The sequence below is a fragment of the Pteropus alecto genome, unplaced genomic scaffold (genome assembly GCF_000325575.1).
Source record: "Pteropus alecto unplaced genomic scaffold, ASM32557v1 scaffold117, whole genome shotgun sequence".
NCBI classification, from domain to species: domain Eukaryota; kingdom Metazoa; phylum Chordata; class Mammalia; order Chiroptera; family Pteropodidae; genus Pteropus; species Pteropus alecto.
This window is the reverse complement of record NW_006440642.1, coordinates 1,409,317-1,429,732: the sequence shown is the minus strand read 5'-3', so window position 1 is coordinate 1,429,732 and position 20,416 is coordinate 1,409,317. Positions and strand designations below refer to the sequence as shown.

Genomic DNA, 20,416 nt, shown 5'->3' with positions numbered 1-20,416 from the left:
TAATTAGACAGAGTGACCAAGATTACAAGACAGATATGATGACTGGTAGAACAAGGTACACAGAGATGAAGGACTGGGGTCTAGAGGCAGTAGAGCAGTTGACCTTGAGTTGAACCAGGGTTTGACCTTGAGACCTGTGGGAAGGCAATTAGAATGGTTAGAGGGTGGTATAGTTAGGTAGGGATGTGGGAGATCAAAATAGAGTATTTCAGCTGGCCTCAATTTCTTGATATTCTAAGAGGCAAAGCAGTCTTTGAGTGAGAAGGTGGGGATTAAATTGGGGGCTTGAAAACAATGAAGAGTTGTCGAGGGGCTCAGGACAAATGACAAGTGTAATAAATGAGTGGCGTTGAGGGCCTGGCTGATGTTAGGCACCATGAATCTATAGGGGCACCTATTTCAATTGTGGTTTTCCTCCAGGCCATGCTTCTATCTGGGATAGGAGTAAAGGCAAATTTTAGCACTAACTGCTAGCTCACACCAATTTTGGTTTAAGGGAGTGGTAGAAGGTAATTTTAACGAATCTTAAAATTTCCTTGTACCCTTTCATGATAAAACAACAAACTAGAAAAAGAAAAGAACTTCCTGAAAAGGGGCAGGTACAAAAACCTTGCAACTAACATACGATGATAAGAGACTGGATGCTTTCCCCTTGAGATAAAGAACAGACCATGATGTCTACTCTCACCACATCTATTCAACTTTGTGATGAAAGTAGTCAGGACACACAGGCAAGAAAATGAAATAAAGTCATCTAATTGGAAAGGAAGAAGTAAAACTATATTTGCAAATGACATGATCTTGTATATAAAAAACCCTGAGAATTTTCTAAAAATTTATTAGAATGAGTTTAGAAAGGTTGTAAAATGTGAGACCAATATACAAAAATCAATTGTATTTCTATACAATGGACAATCTGAAAATGTAAAGAAGTAATTTCATTTACAATGGTATCGAAACGAATAAAATCCTTAGGAATAAATTTTACAAAAGAAGTGCAAAACTTAATATTCTGAAGACTATAAAACATTATTGAAAGAAAGTAAAGACCTAAATAAATGAAAAAGACCTCTGATGTTCATGAATTGGAAGACAATTTTGTTAAGATGGCTACGCTCCCCAAATTGATCTACCAAAACAAGCTCTATTAAATTCCCAGCTGGCCTCTTTGCAGAAATTGACAAGCTTATCTTAAAATCCATATGAAAATGCAAGCAACTCAGAAGAGCCAAAATAGGCTTGAAAAAGAACTAAGTTGGAGGACTCACACTTCCTAATTTTAAAACTTGCTAGAAAGCTACAGTAATTAGGACAGTATGATACTGGCATAAAGACATGTAGGTGAAATAAGCCTCTACATTTGTGGTCAGTTGATTTTTGACAAGTGAGCCAACATAGCTACAAGAGGGAAAGAATAGTCTTTTCAACAAATGGTGCTAGGACAACTGGTTAATAAGCATATGAATAGATACTCAACATCGTGTTAGGTAAATGCAAATCAAAATCACATCTAGGTACCACTTTACACCTACTGGGATGGCTATAACAACAGAAAAACATAAAATAATGTGTTGGTGAGGGTGTAGAGAAATTGGCACCCCTACATTTTGCTGGTTGGAATACAAAATGTTGCAGCTGCTATGGAAAAGTTTGGCAATTTCTCAAAAAATTAAAATTACCATATGACGCAGCAATTCCACTCCTAGGTGTATATAACCCAAAGAGTTAAAAACAGGGACTCAAACATTATACTTGTATGTGAATGTTTATAGCAGTATTACTCACAATAGCCAAAAGGTAGAAACAATCCATGCATTCATCAAAAGATGAATGGATAAACAAAATGTGATATGTACATACAATGGATTATTATTCAGCTATCAAAAGGAGTCAGTCTGGTACACACTACGATATAGATGAACCATGAAAACATTGTGTGGAGTGAAATAAGCCAGATACAAAAGGACAAACATTGTATGATTCTATTCATATGAGGTACCTAGAATTCATAAAAATAGAAAGTAGATTAAAATTTCCTAAGGTCTGGGGGGAGGAGGGAATGTAAAGTTATTGCTTAATGAGCACAGAGTTTCTGTTTGGGATGATGAAACAGTTCTGGAGATTGATAATGGTTATGGTTGCATAGTGTTGTAAATGTACCATTAAGTTGTCTGCTTAAAAACTTTAAATGGTGAATTTTATATTATATATATTTTACTGCAATTAAAACAAACTATATATATCTGAGTAGAATGAAAGACCTGGCAAGTACTCATAAAAAAGAAAAGGAAGACTAAATTATTTTATCAAGGCTTAAAAGAATGAAATTCTGATACATTCTACAATGTGAATGAACCTTGAAAACATTATGCTGTTAAATAAGCCAGGGACAAAAGGATAAATGTCTTATAATTCCAGTTATATAAAATATTTAGAGTAGGCAGATTCATAGAAACAGAAAGTAGAATAGAGGGGCTGGGGGAGGAGGAATTAGGGAGTAATTGCTTAAATGGTCATAGAGATTACGTTTGGGGTGATGAAGTTTTGGAAGTAGTTTGTGGTGATAGTTACACAATATTGTGAATGTAAGTAATGCCACTGAATTGTACGCTTAAAAAAGGTTAAAATGGCAAATTTTGTTACATATATTTACCACAATTTAAAAAAAAGAATGAAGTACTACTGATACGTGCTACAACATGGATGAACCTTGACAAGTCAATAGCTGAAAGAAGTGAGAAAGGACCACATATTGCATTATTCCATTTAAATGAAATGTCCAGAACAGACAAATCCAGAGACAGAAAGTAGTTGTTGCTTAGGGCTGGAGGAAATGGAGGGTGCCTTCTAAAGGGTATGTATGAGATTTCTTTTCGAGGTGATGAAAATGTTCTAAAATCGACTATGATGGATTTACAACTCTGAACATATTAAAAACCATTGAATTGTATACTTTGAGTGAATTCCATGTTATATGACTTATATCTCAATAAAGCTGTTACAAAAAAATTAATTGCCGTGCTGGATACCATGCAAAGCAGACAAAGGATGTCCGTCACATCTTGGCAATTATAAGAAGACAAATGAAAACAAAAGAGTTCCTCCCTTTGGATCTCAGTTATCGATACGGACTGATTGATGTACATTTGAGGCTGAAAGCTGGGTTGGATTTGTCTAATTGTGTCAGGCATGTTTTATATGCCCCATCAATAAGTGCTAATCTCTTTGCACATCTGCAAAAATCTAGCACAGGGCTTGGTATGAAGGGGGCTTGATTCAACGAGAAGATTAAAACACTCAGAAAAGGTCTTGCAACTGCAATTTTATTTTCTTTTGTGAAAATAAACAGCTCATTGGGAGTTTAAATTGCTTCAAAAAAAAACCCCCATAAAAACAAAAAGAAATACACATAGAAGCACGTGAGGTGATGGGGGAGGGAGGAGGGTCTTTAGAACTTTGGCAGACTGTGCTGGCACTGACCCAGGAGACAGGAACCAGACCTTGGAGCAGGTCCTGTATGCCATGCTGGGACTGTGAAAAGGAGATCTTGACTGGCAAAGGGGCAGAACACAGACTTCGTCACTAAGGAAGTGGCAGGCACCTTGAGTCCCTTTAAATGTGGGGAAGAACCATTTCAGAAGGCCTCTTTTGCCACCAGAAGCTGGAGGCTGGCAGGTTAGGGCCTACTGAGGGAAAGGTGATGCTGGTAGAGACAAACCAGGCAAAGGTGTCTTCTCATGTGGTGACAGCCTTACACTGGGCAGGGGACAAAGAAGATGAAGGTAGAAACTCACAGAATTGAACAAAAGAGAAAAACTTCGGTGAGATAAAAGGAAATGTCCAGGAATGGGATCTAGACAAAGAAGCAACAGGACAGAAATTGCAGCAATGGCCAGCCACCATGCAGACTGGATGCGGGAGCTGGGGCATGTGGAGCCGATGAGAAGAGGGAGGAGGGCAGAAAGTGCCAGAGGTAGAGAGAAAAGGGTCTTCTGCCCAGGTCCATCCACCACTGCACATACAGGAAGAATGACACACTACTTTTCAGTACTTTTTCTTTTAAAGATTTTTGTTGTTGTTGTTGTTGTTTTTTGTTTTTTGTTTTTTTAAAAAAGCTTAAGGTCAGCTACTGGTTACATCTACAAAATGTAAAGTGCTGCTGTTACCAGTCACTTTACAGAACAGTCCAGAGTGGTCAAATATTGACCAATAAAGTTTCCTTTTTTTTACTTCTGTATCATTACTACTTGATGGGTCACCTGACAGCCTGCATAGATCACAGGGCAGCTTAGTGGGCAGACTTGGTGACCAAGGAAAGAGGCTGGGCCTGGAGTACTGGGAGGGCCTGGTGGGCATGAAGCGTGGCTGGGAAGGAAGGGGGAGAAGTCAGCAGAGCCGTGGGAACGGACCCGAGGGGGAGGGGCCGGGAGAGGAGTGGGGGCTGGCCAGAGGAGGTGGCTGCAGCCTTAGCTGACAGGAAGGTAGCCGAGTGGAGAGCCAGCTGGGCCCGGGTCTCTGGCTTGGTGGTGAGGGACAAGGGCTGGGCTTGCTCTGAGTGGGTTGCAGCAGGGGCAGCCGGTGAGGCCAAGGCTGCAGAGGGGGTAGCTGGGGAGTCCAGCATGCTGCCATGGGAAGAGGCAGGGCTGTCACAGGGCTTCTCAGGGGGCAGGTACTGAACACATGGCTTCTTGCTTTTGGAGGCCAGAGCACCTGGGGAAGAAACACAAGAAAGAGTGAGCAGCTAGTAGCTCTAGTGAGATGGAGGCTGCAGGAGAGCCTTGGCTGTACGCATCTACTCTGGAAACAAAAGAACCCCGCTGGGGAGGGAAGCGAGGACATGCAATTATGTCTAAGGATTCCAAGGCTAGGCAGACGCTTTCAAGGACGCCTAGGGCACAGAGAAGGGGCAACGCCCAAATGACAAAGAATTATTCAGTAGCTGACTGCAGGGAAGACAGCTCAGTCTGTCACATCATCTGATTTTCCTTGCCTAAATCTCATCGTTTTGGGGCTGGATCGCCACTCAATTTGCTTTAAAATCTTTGGTTTATGGTACTACCAGAGATAGTGTAGCACCTGCTAAGCCCCATGGTATACAGTGGATGTTGCATCATATACATGTTTTATTTATGTGTGCTCATGTGTAGCTGGATACACAAATTATACAGATACTAGGAATCAAGGGTGGGAGGGAGGGAGGAAGAGAAAAAGAGAAAAAAAGAAATAAAGAAAGAGAAAAGAGGGGAGGGGAGACGAGGGAAGGGGAAGGAGTGAGGAGGCAAGGAGAGAGCACAAGCACTTTAGATGGTAGCAGCAGTTCTACATTTGTCCTGGAGTGAGCATGAGAGGAGCGACCTGAATGCCTGTCACAGTGCGAACATCTCTGTACATCTCTGCTGTACAATTTTTGGCATGAAGTGGCCCCCAAACGTGAGCAAACTACTTCTTCTGCTATTCAACCAACCAAACACTGGAGGCAAACCTGATTCTGTTGGATTCACTGATAGGTGGTATGTCAGTCTCTAATGTGCCACCTTCCTAAGGGAACTTCAAAGACAATTTCGACTACATTCAGTTTCTATCTCATACATTGATTTTAGAACCTAACCCTCAAATAAGATGCAACTTAACCAAACTGAAAAAAGCCTGGGCTTTGAAGTGAGAAAGTGCTGGGATCAAATCCTGCCTCCACCATTTAACAAGCAGAGTGACTGGGAAAATCCCTTGACTTCTCCGAGCCTCGTAACTGGTTATCTCCAAAAAGAGGACAGTAGTAACACCCACTTGAGTATGCAGGAGGCTCCCATGAGGCGGAGCCCCTGAAAATGGCAGCTGTTGTAATGCAGCCTTGTCATTGTGTACGTCACAGACCCGGGTTTAATGCACAGGCAGGTGCAGCTGTGACAGCGGAAAGGTGAAGAAAAGAGGCAGTGCCCTCCTTGAGACTCACCCTCTGCCTCTTGGACTTGCTGCTGGGACTGTGTCTGCGACAGCTGCTTCTCTCTCTTCCTCTTCTTTTTCTTACCCTAAAAAAAATATGGCCAGAAGGAAGAGGTAACAGGGACAGAACAACTGGCTTTTCGGGGGTTGCCCAGATAGGAAGGGGGAACCACTCAGATCACATGCCCCACAGGAGGCAGAGTGCTCCCTCCTGGGGCGCCGCCTCCCTGCCTCCCTTCTACATTCGATTCTTCCCCTCCCACTCGGGTGTGCTGGTCTTTTGGAAGGCCTCACCCTTTCACTGCACTTTAGGCTTGTTTTTCTATTTCTTGACCTTTTTATGAGGGGTCCTAGGTCCCACTTAAAATCTAATACATCTACGAATCCTCTTACCAGAAAAACAAAGCAAATAAGAAACATACATACAAAAATCCACCTACTTTCAGGGAGTTATCAGACACGTGGGCTGAGCTCATGCACTGGTCTCTGAGTCCCAGGTTAGGGAGCCTTGGCTAGAGACAGTCTACCACCAGAGCTGCCACACAGCTCACACTGGCCATGAAGGAGGGAGTCAAAGGCTGAGTCCAGTCAGATATGAGGGGCACAAATCTAAGTCTGTTCACCAAAACCACGTCCTTGTTGACCTCCCGAGAAATGAAATGCTTTCCTTATTTCTAGGGAATATACGGACTTCTCCTTGGCCTTAAGAGTCCTCCGTACACGTCGTCAACTTCCTTCTCCCCTTTCCTCCTGCAGACGCTGCTCTGGGATCTGAGTGGGCACTTACGTAGTTGTCCCGGGCCGACCAGGTCGGGTAGAGCTGGGAGTGAAGCTGCCGCTCCTTCCGGGCCAGTTCGTAGTACTTGGCTTGTTCTTCTCGGGACAGGTTGTGCCACTGTGAGAGGGGGGTCAGAGATGACAGGGACTGGTGAGTGCAGGCGAGTGCAGGGGACGCTGACCACACAGCCTGGAGGGTAAGGGCAGATCTTACCTTTCTTCCTAGGATTTGGTTAATGGCTGCACTTTCCTTCAGGGTGCACTCAGCCACCACCTTGGCCCTCATCTCCTTCATATATAACATGAAGGCATTAAGAGGCTTCTTCACGTGGGGTTTCTTTTCTTCCTCCTTTTTCACTGTGACTGGTGATTTCCTAAGAAGTCGCAAAGCTGTAGGTTAGCATGTATCAGTTGTCATCTAACTCACCAATCCCTGCCTCTCAATGCGACTACGAGCCCATTGCCTCCGGGGAGGGGAGATAAGCTGCATCACTGATGCTGATTCAAGGGACCCGCGGATGCTTTCAGCACTTGAGCATCTTCCACTAGTAGTTCCAAGCCTCTGAATCACCTCAGGCCGTAGTCTATGAAAGGATAATTTCCTGATGAAGGAGCAGAGGGTGGTGGTGAGAGCTGGGATGCACTGGCTAAAGGTGATGGGGAGGTGGGGAGGGCAGAAACAAGGGGCGGGGCTCTCCTCAGCCTTGAGGCACTGACTGGCTTTCCTGCCCTTTATGGGACAGTGGGAAAAATGGAGACTTTGGTGCTAATCTCAACTCTGCCACAAGTCAGTCATGCGACTATGAGAACACTCTCCTTTCTGGGCCTCACGTTTTCATGTGTATTTTGCAGGGAGGGAAGCTAAAAGCTTTCTCAGCTTCTCTTGCAGCCTCTAAATCCTTTTTTTAATGCGAGAAAAGATGCGTGATGTCTGAGCGAATGGGCACACAGAGAGCCAAAGAGAACAATTCCCAGGGGGAGAGGACATGGCTGAGGGAGGCTGTGCTGCCTGCTAAACGCCACAGGAGAATGATAAACGGCGACTGCTGCTCAGAGACTGGCCACTCCCAGTCCAAGCTGCCTGTTACTCACGCGCTCACAGCTGGGCTCAGGCTGGGGGGTGCTGGTTCCTGCTTGACGATGGGGGACACGATGGCGGGGTGGGGAATCCCTGAGGTGGGCAGACCAGGATGGGCCGGAGCCACCATGTGAGGGGAGAACCGACTGGAAACCAGGCTGTGTACCAGGTGGAAACAAAGGACAATAGAGAGATTTAGGCTGAAGGTTTGTCACTCAGCAGAGGATGTGGGTGACTCTCTGCCTTCAGTGCAGAGGCATGTAAATACCTCTGCTATGGCAGAGTTTGAGGAACAGAAGGCCGTTGACCTTGCTGGACAGAGCCAGGTTTGGGAAACCTGGTCCTGGAAGCAGATATAGGATGAAAAACACAGAAGGTGTCATGGGTCAGTGGCCAGGGTACACAACAGAAAGATAAGGGATTATGTACGTTGCATTTCCTTTGTCACTGGTAGCAGAAATCCCCTTTTACTGTCCCTTCTCCTGACAGCATTTCAGGATAAATTAATCTCCAGTCTCTGGCTTCAGTATGATTATACTCAAAATGCTTCAGTGCCACAAAGCCCAGCACGTTGGGGGATGTGGCCAGAAGGTTGAGGGCTAGGGCTTTGAAATTTTTCTCTTAGAGACTGGGAGTGACCCTGTGGGCATGAAGGCCCTTCCCACCATGTGACAGGAGTCTTATCAAAAGGAGGTGAGAAGAAAGGTGAGCCCGCGCCTCCTGGCTTACTGCCAAGAGAAAGCTGTTTAATGGTCAGAAATGGCAAGGACACTAGCAAAGAACCATTTTCTGCACTGCCACTTCATGCTCTCAGCCCCTGTCCCCAGACTCACCTGGACATTGAGGCGTTCATGGCGAGGGCAGGGTAGGGGTGCCGGAAACCACCAGGAGGAAGGGAGTACATGGGCTGTCCTTGCCTGCAGGGGCCAAGAGAAGGAAATCTAGTCAGCATCTTGGCTAATATGGGAATGTTTAGGACAGGGAAGGAGAGGAGTTAGGAAGAGAGAATGAGAAAGGGCAGGAAGTAGGAAGTAAGCGAGGATTGGGAGGAAGCTGCAGGGAGGAGGGGGAGCAGGGAGGTCTGAGTCCTGCGTTTTGATGACAGGGCTCCCCTGTGGAGTGGGGTGGCTGGAGGGACAGAAGGCAGAACTCAGCACAAGAAAGGAAGAAGGGTAAGAAAGGCTGCAGGTTTCCTTACTGTGGGACAAGCCAGCCGAGGGGATGGGGGATTTGTCCGACAGCTCCAGGAGACAGTGGATAATATGGAGACAGCTCAGATGGATGAGGGGGCCGGGGGATTCCTGCTTCCAAAGAAAGATGTGTCAGACTCTTCCCTGGCCCTACTGCAAGACCTTAAAATAACATCATCCGGGAGGTTCCTTATCTTGTGTGTCCCCAAGGTGTTCCAGAGCTTAGAAGGCCCTTTCTTTCATTATCCTTGCCTTTTGTCACCTCCCCAGTTCTGCTGGCCCATTGGTCAAGGACATATTCTGGGAAGGCAGGACTAATATAGCTTTTCTCCGACTTAGTGGATCCCATTTCTATTGGCAGGAGTAACTTCCAGCTGCTTATGCAGGAGTTAGTATTATCCAAGAGAGGAACAGGAAATCCTGGATTGACAGACCCAAGATATCCTTGGAGTCATCAGCTAACTCTTCTCTAGAAAACCCGTCTCATCCATGGAGAAACAAAGTGGATTCCTAGTCCATATTTGTCTTCTCTACTACCTGTAACCTTGAATAACAGTGATTTCTCTAAAGATAGGCTCCCAAAAATGCTTCGAGCCATGGCAACTCTGTGGGAATTTTATGAAAACTATGGTTCCTTGGGGTAGACAGTTCTGGTGAACAAGTTAAAAAAAAAAAGAGCCAACTCAGACTTGCTGTTGTACAGCCTGGCTAGATTTGATTACTCTATTTGAAAATGTTAAGTTTAGGGAAATGGCCTGGGTTTAGGGAGGTGCAGCCCGTCGTGGGCTAGACTTCAAAGTCAATGAAAAAAGAGGGGTTTTTTCCCCCTTCTAGCTCGTTCTATTCCCAAAGTATTAAGAGAGTCTAAAGTAAAAGAAACAGAGGCAGAGAAACACTAAATGCTCACTACGGAGCCAGGCCCTGTGCATCATCTCATTTAATTTCCTTTTATTCCCACAATCACCCCGTGGTATAGGAGGTACAGACAAGGCACAGATGAAAATCCTGAAGAGACTGAAGTTGGTGGGGAAGGCTATACAGGAAATCCTGGACTGACAGTCGGAGACATGATTCAAATCCAAGTCAAATGGATGCTCCCTGAGAAGAAAAGCCTGCCTCCTCGCCCCCCACTCCCCAGCTTTACATGTGGTCCAGCCCAAGAAGCAGCACACTCACCTGTCTTTGGATCAATCTCTGGGGAGAGGTGTGTGGGAGGAGAGCCAGGGGAGAAGTGGTCGTTGCTGTAGGTGATGAGGGGCGTCAACGGGTGCATGTGATGTGGGTGTTGAACAACAGGAACTTTATTAGACTGAAAGACAGAGAGAAAAAGACTAGGGCAGTTGCCAAGGAGATAGAGAGTAAAATCAGCTGTTACTTATTGAGTTGAATATGTGCCAGGTATTTTCCATGCACCATCCCATTCAGTCCTCATATAGCCCTGGAGAGAAAGTAGCGGTCTACATAGCAGAGGACCAGCAGAAGTAGAGGAAGAATTATACCCACCCTCCGACATACTCTCTTCAAAACAATCCACCGCTATTCACTTTATGTATATTGTGTGGTGCTGAATGCTACAGGCTGCTGAATTATAAACTGTGCTCTGTGCAATCTCAGTGAATTTAAAAAGGTTCAATATACGCTTTCCAAATAAACTTCAGAAAAATAGTACCTCACATGTTCAAGTCTGAGACTGGGAACAGAGCAGTGGGGGAATTGTCACCATGAGACCACATGTCACTTTCAGATTTGTACGGACACAACCCAAAAGCACTTAGAACACTTCTCCCTGGAGCACTTCACTCTGCTGACCTGATTACCCTGTTTCATTTAAAACACTAACAAATGTAAGGAGTACCATTATTTTATATAACTATTGAGAGAGAAAAAACACTAGCATACCATTGACACATCCTGATTTCAGAAATGTTAAAATGGGAAAAATCTGTGTGTCCTAGAATTGATAAACTGAATTTTTAAATTGTTTCAATATAACAACAATAGGATCTCTCATAAAAATAGCTATAATTTACTGACCACCTACACTGCAAGCACAGGGCTAGGCATGTCTAATCCTTATTATAACCTAGCAAAGAAACTATCTATGATTATTGCCATCTGAGGAATGAGGAAACTGAGCTCTGAGAGATTAAGTGACTTAGCTGGTAAGTGGCAGAACTGATTCATATCATCCTTTATGGTTTTAACAAACCAGACTGTTTTCTCTTGTACAATCTGCCTTCCCAAGAACTTGATCAAAACATCTTGGTCGGAGAGAAAGGAATAACATACACTTAAAAAAAATAAATAAATAAGCTAAATGAATTACACATAGAGAAGAGATTTATTTAACAAAGAGGTTTGTAAAAAGAATGATGATTTGGAGGCAGCCCAAGGGCTGGAGATCCAAATGCTGTCTCACAGTTTGAACTTTACATTTTATAGATTCTACGAGCCCTTTTTAACTCTGAGATGGTGCCCATTCGGTGCATATAATGCAAACTTCGATCTGTACACTTCCTAGGTATCTGTGTGCTGACAGTAGTCAGTGTTACATCTTTGGGAGCGTAAGCATAGGCAGAGTCCTGGAGAAAGGCCCAGAACCCAGGGCTTCTGCTTCCAGATCCACAGATGTGGGGCAGAGAATACAAACCGTTCTGAACTAAAACCACTAGGTGGCGCTGGCACCTGGCTGGGCTCTGCAAGTACCTGCCTTGAAAAACTTCCTATCACCTCCCAATATGCTTGTTTGATGTTGCATAAAAAAAATTCTAATTCTAAAGTTATTTTCTTTCCTTCTTATTGTTTTCATCTGTTCCATTTTGAAGATGTCTCCATGTACATGAACATATAGCACAAATAAAATATAAAAGTTATTTTAAAGTCAGATTTCTAGGAACTTGGTTTATTTAAATGATACACTGGGGTTTCCTGGAAACAGCTTTGTCTAAAGGGTGATTTTCAGTATTATAAAAGCCATAGAGTTATTACTAGAGTGATAGTAAATGATAAAAGAATTACAAAGAATGATTACAATTAAAAAACCACATAAACTCCATGATAAAAAAAAAAAAAAGACTAATAATAGCAGCATCCTAAAATGTAAACAGTAGGTATGTTTCAGTGGTGAAGCTATAGGTGATTTTGTTTTGTCTCCATTTCTGTATTTTCCAACTTTAATTGTCTCTTAAAATATATACTTATGATGAACACAATTTTTCTAAGAAAGAAATAAAAACTATGTTATAAAGCATTTAGAAAACAGTCACAGTAGCCTAAACCAGTCACATTTATCATTTTGGTAAATCTCCATTCACTTAGACGTCTTGTGCATGTTTTTAATTTACATTTAGTTACATAATTTATAGCCATTTAAACAAATTTTTATATTTTTCAATTATAATTGACATACAATATTATCTTAGTTTCAGGTGTAGAACACAGTGATTAGACATTTATACAACTTCAGAGTGATCACCCCCATAAATCCAGTACCCACCTGACACCATACATAGTTATTACGATACTACTGACTATATTCCCCCGCTTATATTTTACATCCCCATGACTATTTTGTAACTACCGATTTTTACCTCTTAATCTCCTCACCCGCCTCAATCCAGCAAACATCAAAATGCTCTCTGTGCCTATGAGCTTGTTTCAGTTTTGTTCATTTATCCTGTTCTCTAGATTCCACATATAAGCAAAATCGTATGACGTTTGTCTTTGTCTTACTTCACTCAGCAAAATACCCTCTAGGTCCACCCATGTTATTGCAGTTGGCAAGATTTCATTCTTTTCTATGGCTGAGTAATATTACATTATATAGATACCACCTCTTCTTTATCCATTCATCCACTGATGGACACCCAGGTTGCCACCATGTCTTGGCTGTTGTAAATGATGCTGCAATGAACATATGGATGCACATGTTCCTTTGAAGTATTGTTTGGGTTTCTTCAGAATTGAGATTACTGGGTCCTTCTTTGTCTTATTTTAGCCTTGGTTTTAAAGTCTATTTTGTCTGGGAAAAGTATTGCTACCCTAGCTCTTTTGTTTGTTTCCAATATGTCTTTTGATATGAAGTGAGTCTCTTGTAGACAGCATATGTAAGGGTTTCGTTTTCATATCTATTTGGCCACTTTAAGTCTTTTGATTGGAGCACTTAATCCATTTACATTAAAACTAATTGTTGCTAGATACATAATTATTGCCATTTTATTATTCATATATTTTTATTTTTTTCCTTCTTCTTAAAGAAGCCCCTTTAACATTTCTTATAATACTGGTTTGGTGAACTCTTTTAGCTTTTTCTTGTCTGGAAGCTCTTTATCTGTCTTTTGACTCTAAGTGATAGCTTTGCTAGGTAGAGTAATCTTGGTCACAGGTCCTTGCTATCACTTTGACTATTTCATGCCAATCCCTTCTGACCTGCAAAGTTTCTGTTGAGAAATCAGCTGACAGTTTTATCGGAGCTCCCTTGTAGGTAACTAACTGCTTTTCTCTTGCTGCTTTAAAGATTCTCTCTTTGTCTTTAACTTTTGTATTTTCATTATGATGTGTCTTGGTGTGGGTCTCTTTGTGTCCATCTTGTTTGTGACTCACCGCTTTCTGGGCTTGTACATCTACTTCCTTTGCCAGGTTAGGAAAGTTTTCCATCATTATTTTTTCAAATAGGTTTTCAATTCTTTGCTCTCTCTCTTCTCCTTCCGGTACCCCTATGAGAATGTTGGGATGCTTGATGTCCCAGAGGCCCCTTCAACTCTTCTCATTTTTTTGGATTCTTTTTTCTTGTTGCTGTTCTGATTGAATGTTTTCTGCTATCTTATCTTCAAATTACTAATTTGATCCTCTGCTTCATCTAATCTGCTATTGATTCCATCTAATGTATTCTTTATTTCAGTTATTGTATTCTTCATTTCTGACTGGCTCTTTTATATATTTTCTATCTCTATTTTTATGTTTTCTAACTCTTTATTGAAGTTCTCACTGAAATCACTGAGCATCTTTATTACCAGTGTTTTGAACTTTATATCTGGTAGAGTGCTTGTTTCCATTTTGTTTAGTTCTTTTTCTGGAACTTTGTTCTGTTCTTTCATTTGGGACATGTTTCCTAATCTCCCCATTATAGCTGCCTCCCTGTGTTTGTTTCTATGTAGTAGGTAGACCTGTTATGTCTCCCAGTCTTAGTAGAGTGGCCTTATGTAGTAGGCGTCCTGTGGAGCCCAGTGGTACAATCTTCCTGGTCAACTTGGCCGGGTGTTCCAGGTGTGTCCCTGTGTGGGTTCTATGTTCTCTTATTGTAGTTGAGCCTTGGTTGCTGCTTGCACGTCAATGGAAGGGACTGACCCCCAGTCTGATTGGTTTTGAGGACTGGCCATGACTACAGTTGAGGAGCTGTTGTGCAGGGGCTGACCCTACAGAGCAGGATTGGCTTCAGCTGGGCTCTGGTGTCAGCCCAGTCTGCCCCTTGGGTGTGTCTTTTGTGGAGGTGCTTGGGTGGTACCTTTGGTGTGGTCTGAAGCTGGCCACCAGTTGTGCTGGTTCTGGGGCCTCTTGGGAGGGGCTCTGTGCTGCTGCCTGTGTCCTGGTTGGGGCCACTTGGTATGAGTTACAAAGTGATCAGCAGATAGTTGCCACTCGTGCTGGGCTTGGAGGTGCCTAGGAGAGGCTAAGCTGTGAACCGAGGCCAGCTGTCGCTAGTTCTGGGCTGGGAGCTGCTTAGCAAGAGGTACGGGGTACACAGGGGCCAAATGCTGCGTATCTGGGTTTGCAAACTTTTGAGAGATTTTATGAAAGTCTGTAGCATGTGCCAATGAAGGCCATTTGTATGGAAAAATCACTGGAAGCAGCTTGGGTGGGCACACAAGTTGGGCGGGGCAAGGTCTCAGGGAACACCAGGGTGGGGCTAATGGTGTTAGCCATATTAATGGAGACTCAGTTATCATACCCCCTGCATCTGCCCACTGGGAGCGGGGAGGACTCAACAAAGGAATGGTGGCTTCTGCAGTACTTTTGTTTGGAAGATAGTTGCCTCTCAGCCCTCGCTTTGAAGCCAGACAATTCAGTTGCCCTCCATATGTTCCCAGCACTCTTTGGGCTGCTGCCCCAGCTCTGGAGCTCAGACCCAATGAGTCTGTCAGTGAGCAAGTCTGTGTGCGGGGTCCTTTAAGAGGAACGCCTGAGACTCCCACTGCCTTCCGTCTTACTCAGCTGTAATTTCCACTGGTTTTCACAGCCAGAAATTGTGGAAATTTTTCTTCCTGGCACTGAAACGCTAGGCTGAGGAACCTGATGTGTGGCTGGGATGCTTCACTCCTCAGGGGGGACTTCGGGAGCCGAGATATCCCTCCCATTCTCATTTGCACACGTGGGTGTGGGGCCAACCCGTTCTGCATCTCTGCCCTTTCTACCAGTCTCCAGGTAGCTTCTTCTCTATGTTCTTAGTTATAGGACTTCTCTTCAGCTAGACTTTAGGCGACTCTCAAGAGTGGTTTTTCAGTAGGTTAGTTGTAATTTTGACATGGTCGTGAGAGGAGGCAAGCACAACGGTTAACTACTCTGCCATCTTGACTGGACTATAGCCATCTTTTTTTAATTAAAAGGTTTTTTTCTGCTCTATTGAGGCATAATTGACAAAATTTTAATATATTTAAAGTGTACAATGTGATGATTTGATATATATACATATATCAAGTGTATATATATATTCATTTAAAAACACTTAATAGTATTATGAAATCTCAACTGCCTATGTGCTCTTGAGTTTGGCCTCATCAGGAGGTGGCAAACAGCACTGAATAACAGGCAGAGTCAAGTATGAAGCAGGAAAATGTGAGTCATATTTGAAAATGTAGGTATCCTTACTTAAATGCTTTGAGTTATTATTGGCTCCCAGTAGGTGGCATCATTGTCCAGAAAATGGACTGGGAGGAGCCGGGTTCACAGAAAGAGGAAGGTAAACTTTTCCTTAGTCACTCTGGGAAGATGTGGCCTGGGTTGATAGGCAAGAACAGCTCTTTGGGGCTGACTCAGGGAAGACTCTCCTTGGAAGGTACTATCCCGATAGAAATTCCTGCTCTTTTACTCCTCAGCTCTCTTCAGGGGCAATATGTCCACAGTATGATCTCAGGCCCAGGGCACGAATGCTGGGAACCACCCTACCACTCTCAGTGAATAACCCCAGTACCAACAGCATGCACCAGAGAAGGCACGAGCGTTCACTCAGCAAGGCAGCAGAGTCCCGATTTACCAAAGAAGAGCATCTCAGAGCCATTCTGGATCTAAATCCTTCTGTCCAGTTAAGTCCACCCAACTCTTTCTTAGATCAAGTGTTTCTCACCTACTTCAGTCTGCTTCTAGAGTTCATCCAATCCAAAGTCCTTTAAATTCCGATCCCCGAGGAAGCAATGTATCATCTCTCTCACTGCTTAGGACTTACTTTCAAGCTCCACCGCAGACGGAGCAGCCACCTCTCCATGAATCGCTCTCTGCAAGGCCTTGTCGCTCTCCTCCAGCTGCTTCTCTCAGCTACTAGTTTGAGGCCCTCACAAAGCCTCCTTGCTCCTATTGTTCACTTACTATACTATTTTCTTCCTGACCCTGATTTCAGAGATCAGAAGGATAAGGGTTTGTAGCTCAGGCAAAGAGAGGTGCCTTCACTTTATAACATCACTCACAAAGCAGCCAACAGACTGCCTAGGAAAAGATACTCAGAATTTCATTGGATTGCTAACTACGTCTGATTTTATATATTTAAAATGTGCCTTCAATTGTTTATTTACCGATAAAGGCAACCTTCTTTTTTGGCGATCAGAACTGTTTTCAAGGGACTATGCTTAAACACAAGGCTTGGGGAAAAAAAGAAACCGGAATTGTTCCTAAAACATCAGCCCACTCACAGCATTTTAATAGCCATAGGAAAAGGGTAGGATCTAAAGTTGTCAGAGGCCAGAAGGGAACCTGGTCCCTGCAAGGCTAGGGCGTTTGCTGAGAATGCTCAACTATAAAAGAATGAGCATTTCCAAGGACTTTCAGGCTCCAGCTGCAACTCTGATTCTAACACCTGGGACAGATAATCAGAGAGGCCAGGGGTCTCCAAATTTTTTGATCATGCAACTCAACCAATAAAAAGTGTCAGTTTTGCCATGTTCTTTTGGGTTTGTGCTGTTATTAGCAGTTATTTTCATTCTAAAGTTTGTTGTAGGAATCTTTCAAAACTACTGACCCATTTCCTTTTGGGTTAATTTAGTAAAACTAAGTAATCTGAAATCCATGTAGCTGGGCGCAGGTAAGCTGAACTATGCTGCAATGCACTGAAAGCCAACAATAAGTTAAATTCCTATAATTGATCCCCTCCTGGTTCATACGGTAAAGGTTAATTTCTTTGTAATGTTTTTAGATTAACACACATAAGTGACAGTGTCCCCTCCCCACCATACCTTGATAGAACATCTTGTGTCTGCACTCCTTTTTAGATATGATCAATCAGTTTAACTGCTCAAGCTTCTTGGAGAAATGACAACTTTATTTGTATGTATTTCATTCTAGGTCCTAGAAATTCTTTAAACTTAAATTCCTTAGATGTTTCCTTCCTATCACCAAACACTGGCACATCACTTCGGTAACTATGCTCTCTATCTAATGAGAACTCATAAAGAATTGGAAGATAGCTATTTTGTTTCCTAAGGCCTTCTCTTTATTTTCCTCATATGCCACAGTTTCTGGACTCCTCACTCTTTTCTGGACAGCTGTCTCCAAGTTACCCCCATCTCTCTCTGGAAATTAGCAGAATATTCCAGAGGGAGCTGGCTGGTTGGCTGGTGTAGAAAATAAGGTCAAAGGATTTACAAATAATTGAAGCAGAGGCTAACAGGAACTTAATTGAAGTTGAAAGAAAACATACCACCCAAATCTCTCTCTGTATACACACACACACCCTCCACACCCTTTCTAACAAATATCTCTTTAAAGGCAAAATATAAGCTCTTTACTGATGCTGTCATCCTATTAAGGAAAGGAAATTTGAACATATGTCTCCTATACAGAATTTTCCTCTACTGAGAGAAGTGGAAATCCACACTTTCATTTATTGGGTAAATGTGGAGACTGTCTACACCACAGGTACCAAAAGCAGACATGGTAAGAACCTGGGTCTCGGATATAACGTGGCTGAACTGCTTAAGTACCTGGCCGCACGGAATATACATATTTGTGTATTTAATGGTTGCTAAGAGAGTAGATGTTAAGAGTTTTCATTACTAGAAAAAAATTCTGTACCTATGTGACAAGAAAAAAATTCTGACACATCCTAAGTTAAATTACACAGGCCCGAGGGTGGAAGGAAGAGACAGAGAAAGTTAATCAGTTAACAACTGCAGGCCCAAACCAACAAAGACCGCACACATTCCTGAATGTATGCTAAAACTTTGAATTAACTTCCAGGTGGCTATTTCACGATTATCTGGAGAGATTAGCCAAGTAGCTGACCACCAGAGCCTCTACTTCTTGTTTACACATGGACTTTCTGGGCTTTTGCCAACAACCAATCCAAAGGAGCAAACACTTCCTCCTTATGGATTATGTACCTATCCCAGAACCAGCCCTGCTTCGCCTTCTCTCACCTCTTTTATCTACAGCAGATGTAAATTCTTTGAAAACAACTCTCATCCCCAAACTTAATATATAAAAGAGCCCTGTCAACCCCAGGATGGTGGACAGGTTTGTCTTCTCCATCCTGATGCTGAGGGATTGGACTGCATGCTCCAGGATACCAGTCCTTTTCTGGCTAGTATGTGGCTCCATAAACCCTTTCTTTCAGAAAAGCTCTAGGTTGTGAAAGTTTTTGTTTAACATACATATGTATAGTGACAGACGTTAATCAGACTTATTGCAATCATTCTGCAGTATATACAAATATTGAACTCTTACACTGTACACCTGAAACTAACAATGTTGTATGTCAATTATACCTCAATAAAACTTTTTTTAAAATAGAGAAAAAAAATACAGATCATAATAATAAGAACAGTATTTATGTTGTATCTACTATGTGCAAGGCAATGTTTTAGATCATGTGAATACACTAAAGAATCTTGTCTGTTTAGATAAAAATACCTGTCCTCGTGGTACTTACATTCTAGGCAGAGAGACAGGCAATAAACAAAATAGATAAATAATATATTAAATAGCGATAAATGTTAAGGAGAAAAACTACGTCAGATAAGAAATGAGGGGGAGTGGGTTATAAATCACACAGGTTGACCAGGGAAGGCTTCAAGGAGAAATGACTTTTGATTTATCTTGGGATAAATCTTTCCTGATCAAAGCTCTCCCTTTTCCACTGTTTGCTGGCATTAAAGATGGCAGAAGAAAACCCTGAGGTTAGCTTTATTTTTGTTCCTTTGGCACTGGCCTTCTTTTTCCGCCCCCTATATAGATGCTTGTAGGAAAAAAGTTTTAAACTTTTGTAGTTCGAATAGTTGAACTGAGCCCATCATACTTATGAGGTGTCTAGGTGAATGTCAATTTTCATTTACTTTGTAGAATTCTGGTGAGCTCTATAAATTCAAGTTTCTGTTCTTAAAGCCCAGTTTAAGAACTGGGCCTTCCTTCATTTTCACCTGTTTTAGTCTCTTCGGGAATACTATTTGTAGACTGGTGACTTGCCACCATGTCCATTCGGCTCTATACTAAGATTAATGAGCTGAGAGATACGAGTAAGAATTCCCTAAAACTAAATAAACCTCAATAGCAGAAACTAACAAAAGGGATGATTGGAGGTAGATAATCAACAATGCCTTGCAAAACTAGTGGGTGAAAGTTTGATGAGAAAGAGGACATTTACATAGCTTCGAAGCCTCTCTCTACAAAGCACTTATTAATTACAAAGGGAAAAAAATAACTTCACAGCGGAAAAACATGGCAGACACCACCTGAACCAAATGATCAAAGCTAACAGCACCAATACTAGAACAAACGAACACCACAGGCCTGCCTCCCCGACGTGATGAAAAGAGGACACACAACATCGGTGCAGCGGTGTTCGTGCCAAACACACACAGCCTGAATCTAACCACGAGGAAACATCAGATAAACCCAAATTGAGGGACATTCTACAAAACAAGTGGTCTGTACTTCTCAAAAAATGTCAAGGTCATAAAAGACAAAGGCAAGGAAACTCTGCTAGACTAAAGGAAGCTAAAGAGACACGGCAACTAAATGCAATGTGTGATCTCAGACTGAACTCTGGACCAGGGAAAAACACATGGCTCTGACGAACAATTAATGGGACATTTACCAAAATTAGAATATATATTGTGAGTTACATAATAATATGAAATGTTAATTTCTTGATTTTGATAACTGTACTGTGGTCACTGTAAGATAATGCTAATGTCTTTCTTTTTAGGAAACGTATCTGAAGTATTTAGGG

The 20,416-nt window shown here is 42.6% G+C and overlaps 1 protein-coding gene across 1 annotated transcript in view; it reads right to left on the bottom strand.

Annotated features, from left to right (window-relative positions):
- Window positions 1-3,302: 3,302 nt before the first annotated feature.
- The window catches only part of TCF7L1 (transcription factor 7 like 1), a 145,812-nt gene continuing 128,698 nt past the window's right edge, over window positions 3,303-20,416 (bottom strand). The window contains exons 6-13 of the mRNA XM_015593872.2: window positions 10,162-10,294; window positions 8,994-9,096; window positions 8,629-8,712; window positions 7,810-7,953; window positions 6,932-7,091; window positions 6,728-6,835; window positions 5,951-6,026; window positions 3,303-4,710 (exon numbers count right to left, since the gene is read on the bottom strand). Of these exons, the coding sequence (XP_015449358.2) occupies window positions 4,289-4,710; window positions 5,951-6,026; window positions 6,728-6,835; window positions 6,932-7,091; window positions 7,810-7,953; window positions 8,629-8,712; window positions 8,994-9,096; window positions 10,162-10,294 (1,230 nt within the window). The 3' untranslated portion in view covers window positions 3,303-4,288. The remainder of the gene's footprint in view (window positions 4,711-5,950; window positions 6,027-6,727; window positions 6,836-6,931; window positions 7,092-7,809; window positions 7,954-8,628; window positions 8,713-8,993; window positions 9,097-10,161; window positions 10,295-20,416) is intronic.